The sequence below is a fragment of the Chrysochloris asiatica genome, unplaced genomic scaffold (genome assembly GCF_000296735.1).
Source record: "Chrysochloris asiatica unplaced genomic scaffold, ChrAsi1.0 scaffold00101, whole genome shotgun sequence".
NCBI lineage: Eukaryota > Metazoa > Chordata > Mammalia > Afrosoricida > Chrysochloridae > Chrysochloris > Chrysochloris asiatica.
In genome coordinates, this window is record NW_006408619.1 from 9,810,728 (window position 1) to 9,816,566 (window position 5,839).

Consider the following 5,839-nt stretch of genomic DNA (forward strand, 5'->3'; position numbering starts at 1 on the left):
CACAAATTCACAGAGGCAGTTGTGTAAGTGAGTTTGTTGTTGTTAAGTGCTGTGGAGTTGATTTTGACCCATAGCCACCCTGTATAGGGTTTCCGAGGCTTTAAATCTTCCCAGGAGCAGAAAGTGAGCTCACTTTATGGTGATCCCTCAAACTGCATTTAAATTATCCTTTAGTATTATACCTCAAAAGTCATGTTAAAAAAGTCACAGAGAAGAGATTTCTTTGCATCCGTTTCCCAAGCAGCCTGGCTTGTAATCTAAACTTTGTACAAACTGGGCAAGTCATTTACTCCTCTGCTTCAGTCTCCCCATTGGGCTTCCAATAGGACCTATCTCATAGGTTCCTTGTGAGAATTCAATGAAATTATGCATGTAAAATTCTTAACCTGTATGCAGCACTGATTAAATGTTAACTGTGGATTAATAGTATGACTTATCCAAAGAAGGAGAACAGCATCATATAGAGGGGAGAGAGATGTGACCAGACAGGTGCCTTTGATGCTCCTGCCCTGGGCAGGTAGACTAGTCTGGGTCTCAGATTGTCCAGGTGGAGTTTATGAGCAGGGGCAGCCCAGTGAGTGGTACCCTCTTCCCTAGACCCTGAAGCCGTGTGGCCATGTGCAGCGCCCATTGTAACCTCTGCTGTCAGCAATTCTGGCTCCTACCTGGCGCTGGCCTGCGAGGATGGTGTGCTCACACTGTGGGACCTGGCTGTAGGTGAGCCTCCTGCCTCTCCACCTAACTCCTAGGTGGGTCTCCAGGCAACGAAACCCCAAGAGCACTGGAATTTCTCTAGGCTCAGGGCCTTCTGCTATCTCTGTGTTCTGAAAGTCACTTTGGGGTACTGATTTTGCTGTCTCCTTCATTCCTTTGATAAACATTTGTTGAACATATTTGTGCTGAGGTATTACATCCCCCCGTTTTTATGGAGTGTGCCCTGTGCCAGGCACTGTTACAGGTCCTGTAAGTACAATCATTGCTTTCATCATCCCACTCCAGTAAAGAAGAGTCTTCTAGCACCAGAACAATATCATGGTGGCTTCAGCTGGTTCCTCCCAGTCTCCAGTCTCTCAGAATAATCCCACCGAGTGTGCAGGCTCCTTGTCAGTACTAGGGCTGAGAAACACCTCTCAAGCAATCAGTACAAGGCCAGTAGCTCTCCTTGGTGGGGCCCAGGCTCCTGGTTCAGCTTTACTGGAGCAGAAAACCAATGGTATCCATTTATACCTGAAATCGGTCAGCTGCTGGAGAAGCATCTGCCTCTAACAAAACTTTTTAAAAAGTGATGAGGGAGTCAGTAGTTTGTCATTTGACAACTGGGTGTGTGTGTCACTGGAGCCTGGAGTGGGGCCACCTTCTTGGGACAGCAGTCTTGGCAGATGAGTTCATGAAGCAAACCAGTGACGGTGCCCTGTTCACTGAGGAGGAGTTTGTGCGCAGAACGGGGGCTGCCTTCCTCAGAGCGCTTTCCTCACCGAAGAACTCGATTATTTAGAATGAGAGGCCAGTCTTCCCACCCAGTGCTGAGATAAACGTGGGCTAACGGCCCTCCTGAATTTTATTTATTGTACCCACCATGTGATTATAAGAGCAAAAGAGACTTTAAAGAAGAACTATCAGAAGTTCTCAAGCACTTGCTTTTCAGGATATTGGTAAATTCTTATTGTTTGCCTGTTTTCTTTTCTGAAATCTCTTCTGCTCTCCCGATGCATGTTTACAACCAGTTGTCAGCTGCAACTCAGCATTCACCTGGCTTCTTCCTCTTCCAGTGCTGGCTCTACCTTCCTTCAAGGGTTTGATTGTTCTACCTGGTCCCCCCATCCCCTGAGCTCCCCAGGAGTTATCCCACAAGGGGGCTGTTTTCTCCTCCCAGCTGGCTCTGGGTTTGACTGGTTTCACTCTCAGAGAGCACTCTACCTTTTTTTTTTTGTCTTGTCCCCACATCTGTAAGTCCTTTCCTCCTGTACTTGCTGGTCACAGCCCCCACCCCCACCCCCTACCCTTGTCTGCCTGCCCCGCCCTCTCTTCTGACTTGCCTCTGTGTGTGTGGTTTTTTTCCCTCCAGGATTCTCATTTGGGGTCCTTGCTCTTCCTGAGGGATGTCTCTGCCAAAGCATTCACTTCCTAAACTACTTCATGGTCTGCAACAGACAGAACATGTATCCGGAAGTTCCAGTGAAATCCAAAATGAAATGTGTGGTGCTATGTACAGATGCCTCCCTCCATCTGGTGACAGCCGAGGGGACCCAAGGACCCAACATCAGTGAGCTCATTGAGAGGTCAGTGACTTGAGGGCAGGACAGAGCAAAGAGCCACCAGACATGTGATGCCATTTCATAGTATAAAACCATTAGGCTGGCACCAGACACATGATGCCATTTCTTAGCATACAACCAGCAGCCTCGCCAACAAGAGACTTTCCCAAGAGCCATCACTCTCCTCACAAACTTCTCAAGATCACCAATGTCTTTTTTGTTTCTTTTGGTAAGTTTTTTTAAACAAAAATTGTATGATCGTACAAAATTATATCTTTCATATTCTGGATTATCATAAAGCAGATATTTCCTACAAACATAATCTAGCCTTTTTTCAGTTTCCATAAGGGTCCCACTCTGTTTTTATTTTTTAAATTTTTATTGTGAATTGAGTGAAAGTTTACAGGGCAGGTCACCAGTTTTACTTTCAACCAATTATATACTTTGTTTCATTGCGATAATTGTAATCCCCTCCATGTACCATCAGTTAACAGTATTTCTCTCTATTCATTTTAGCTTTTTTTTTTTTTCCCTAAGCACTCAGGCATATATAATAATGTATACCACCAAAAGGCACATTCTGCAAGTCTGCCTCCTGGCCGCCATCTCTCAGTCCCTCTCTTTCCATGAATCTAGAGTCCTCGGATGTTCCCTCTCTCCATGTCCCCATCTCTGCCTCCATCTCTGGTGTCGCTACGTCTCTGGTTAAGGTCCCACATTCCACTGTGCTCTTCTCCCTTGATGGTCCTAGGATCCTCTGTTTCTGGACTGTAAGATTAACTACTCCCCCCTTTTTGTTTCAAAACTTCTGCCTTTACAAGTGTGACAGTCATAAATAGTCATGAGAACAATTACTCATTATTGAATCCTAAGAATCGTATCCCCATCTCTTTTAACCAGACCCATCTAGACAAGATGAAAACTATTCAGTGGGAACTCTTTCTTCTTAAACTAAATTCCCTCTTGAAACCTTGTAAGCCAGTCACTTTGTGCCTTTATCTCTCCCTCATTTTAGGTAGCCAATGTCTAAGTTGCTCATCCCTATCTACCCTGTGTACAGAGGGGATAGCATTGATACTTGATGTGAAGACTCCTTCCCTCTCTGTTGGTATTTTTGAGTTACTATCTCCATGAATATAGGTCAAGTTCATCAAATTTTATCAATTTACCCATGTTTCCTTTCCTTTATCAAAAAAAAAATTTTTTTTTTTTTTTTAAATCTTCCTCTAGACAAGTTCTGATTATCAAGGCTAGGTCAAATGGGTACTATCTGCAAGTTTGGGCATTCTTGTGCATCTCCCCTCACTTCGTATCAGCTGGATGCTTCACTTTCAGCTCAAGCCCTCTGTGGCTATGTCCTTGTCCATGGGCTCAGGTGTCCCCAGGTCTCACCATACTTTGGACCAACCAATCCTTCCTCTTCTCTCTCATCTCCAGGTCAATGGGAGTCTATGGAATGTGGTTGAACTCAGCCCATTTCTTCATTACTGCCTTTCCCCTTCTTCCACTCACCAGTTAGACCAATTTGGTCACTAGCAAGCTTACATGCCTGCTCATGTGTTCCCTTTGAGTTTCTGGGTTTTTGTTGTGAGTTCTTCTTTGCATCTCACTGAACTACACAATGTCTGTATAAAGTGTAAAGACTCATGAGCTAAGTACTGCTCCCTGCTCTAAGCTTCCGGATGAGCTCATCCCCTGCGGGCCCCTCCTTGATCACATCCTTCTCTATCCTCCTTCAAAGGGAACCGACACATTCAGTAGGCATCGCCACATAACAAATCACCCAAGATGTATTGGCTTAAGACATCCATCATTACTTCATTCAAGTAGGTCAGCAGTTTGGGCTCAGCTCAGTTGGGTGGTTCTATTGGTCTCGCCTAGGATTCCACATGTGCCTGCTGAAGATGGTCTCACAAGTGTTTCGCAGTTTGCAGGCCGTTGTTCAGGACACCTTGGTTCTCCTCCTTGTGGCCAGTCCAGCAGGCTAACTCAGGTTGCATCATGGGATAGTATAACAGTTACCAGCAACAAGAGGGAGCCCCTGTGTACATTGCTTTTGTTACTGCCAAGTTGTTCTCCAACTCACGGCAACTCCGTGGACAACAAAACAAAACCCTGCTCGGTCCATTGTCACTTACAGAGTGGATCGTTGTGATTCATTGTGTCTTCCTGGGCTGGTTTTCAGGAGTACACCACCAGCCTTTTCTTCCTAGTTTGTTGTTGTCTGGAAGCCCCATAGCAACACAGCAGCCTCTACTGACATACTGGTGGTGGTGACTGTCAATGAGATGTCCTGGCCAGGAATTGAAACCACTTTTCCCACATGAAAGGCAAGGATTCTACTCCAGAACCAACACTGCCCCCTCTCTGCTTGTGTTACATTTGCTAATGTCTCACAGACAAAGCCAGTCACACAACCAAACCTGTCTTCAGCAGTGGAGAAACACATTGCCATTGTCATGGTTAGGTGCCGAAGAATTGGTTCCAACTTGTAGTGATCCCATATTGGGTTTCCTAGGCTGCAATCTTTACGGGAGCAGAAACCCTCAGCTTTCTGCCATGGAGTGGCTGGTGGGTTTGAACTGCTGACCTTGTGGTTAGCAGTCCAGTGCACATCCTACAGCACCCTCAGCATTCCCCAAAGCTCTGTAGTCCTGCCAATAACTCCCCAGAGAAGGTGATTTTATACAACAAATTGTAACTGGAGAAGAATCTCACATCTACCAAAATGACCCAGACAGCAAGTTCCAATCAAAACAGTGGCTTTGTGGGGAATCAGCTGTATCAGTTCAATTTAAGGCAGAGAGACCAACTTAGAAGGTAATGGCCACTGTTTGCTTTTTTTGGTGGACCAGACTCCAAAGAAGTAATCTTGACAACCACCACTCGTCTGTCACTTTGTCATACTGGGGTGGCTTGTGAGTTGCTGTGATTCTGAAAGCAATGCCACCGGTATTTGAAATACCAGCAGGGTCACCCATGGTGGACAGGTTTCAGATGAGCTTCCAGATGAAGACAGACTAGGAAGAAGGAGTGACGAATTACGTCCAAATATTTAGTAACTGAAAACCTTATGAATAGCAAAGAAACACTGTCAGATATAGTGCTGGAAATGAGCCCCTCAGGTTGGAAGGCACTCAAAATGCGACTGGGGAAGAGCTGCCTCCTTAAAGTAGAGTTGACCATGATGATGCAAATGGAGTAAAGCCCATGGGAGAAAAGCCCACAGGACCTTCATTTGCTGACGGTGCACAACTCAAAATGAAGAGAAACAGCTGTAAACATCCATTGAAAATCGAAACATGGAATGTACAAAGTATGAATCTGGGAAAATTGGAAGTTGTCAAAAATAAACATCGATATCTTAGGCATTAGTGAGCTGAAATGGACTGGTATTGGCCATTTTGAATCTGATAACCTCATGATTTACTATGCCAGAAATGACAAATTGAAGAGGAATGGTGTTGCATTCATCATCAAAAAGAATATATCCAGATCAGTCATGAGGTACAATGCTGTCTGTGATAGGATAATATCCATGCGCCTACAGGGAAAGCCCAGTTAATACCACTGTTATTTAAATT

At 45.0% G+C, this 5,839-nt stretch overlaps 1 protein-coding gene across 1 annotated transcript in view; it reads left to right on the forward strand.

The window, feature by feature from the left end:
- WDR93 (WD repeat domain 93) overlaps positions 1-5,839 on the forward strand; it is a 56,761-nt gene that overhangs the window by 40,438 nt on the left and 10,484 nt on the right. Inside the window, exons 11-12 of the mRNA XM_006867175.1 lie at positions 598-717; positions 2,066-2,279. Of these exons, the coding sequence (XP_006867237.1) occupies positions 598-717; positions 2,066-2,279 (334 nt within the window). The remainder of the gene's footprint in view (positions 1-597; positions 718-2,065; positions 2,280-5,839) is intronic.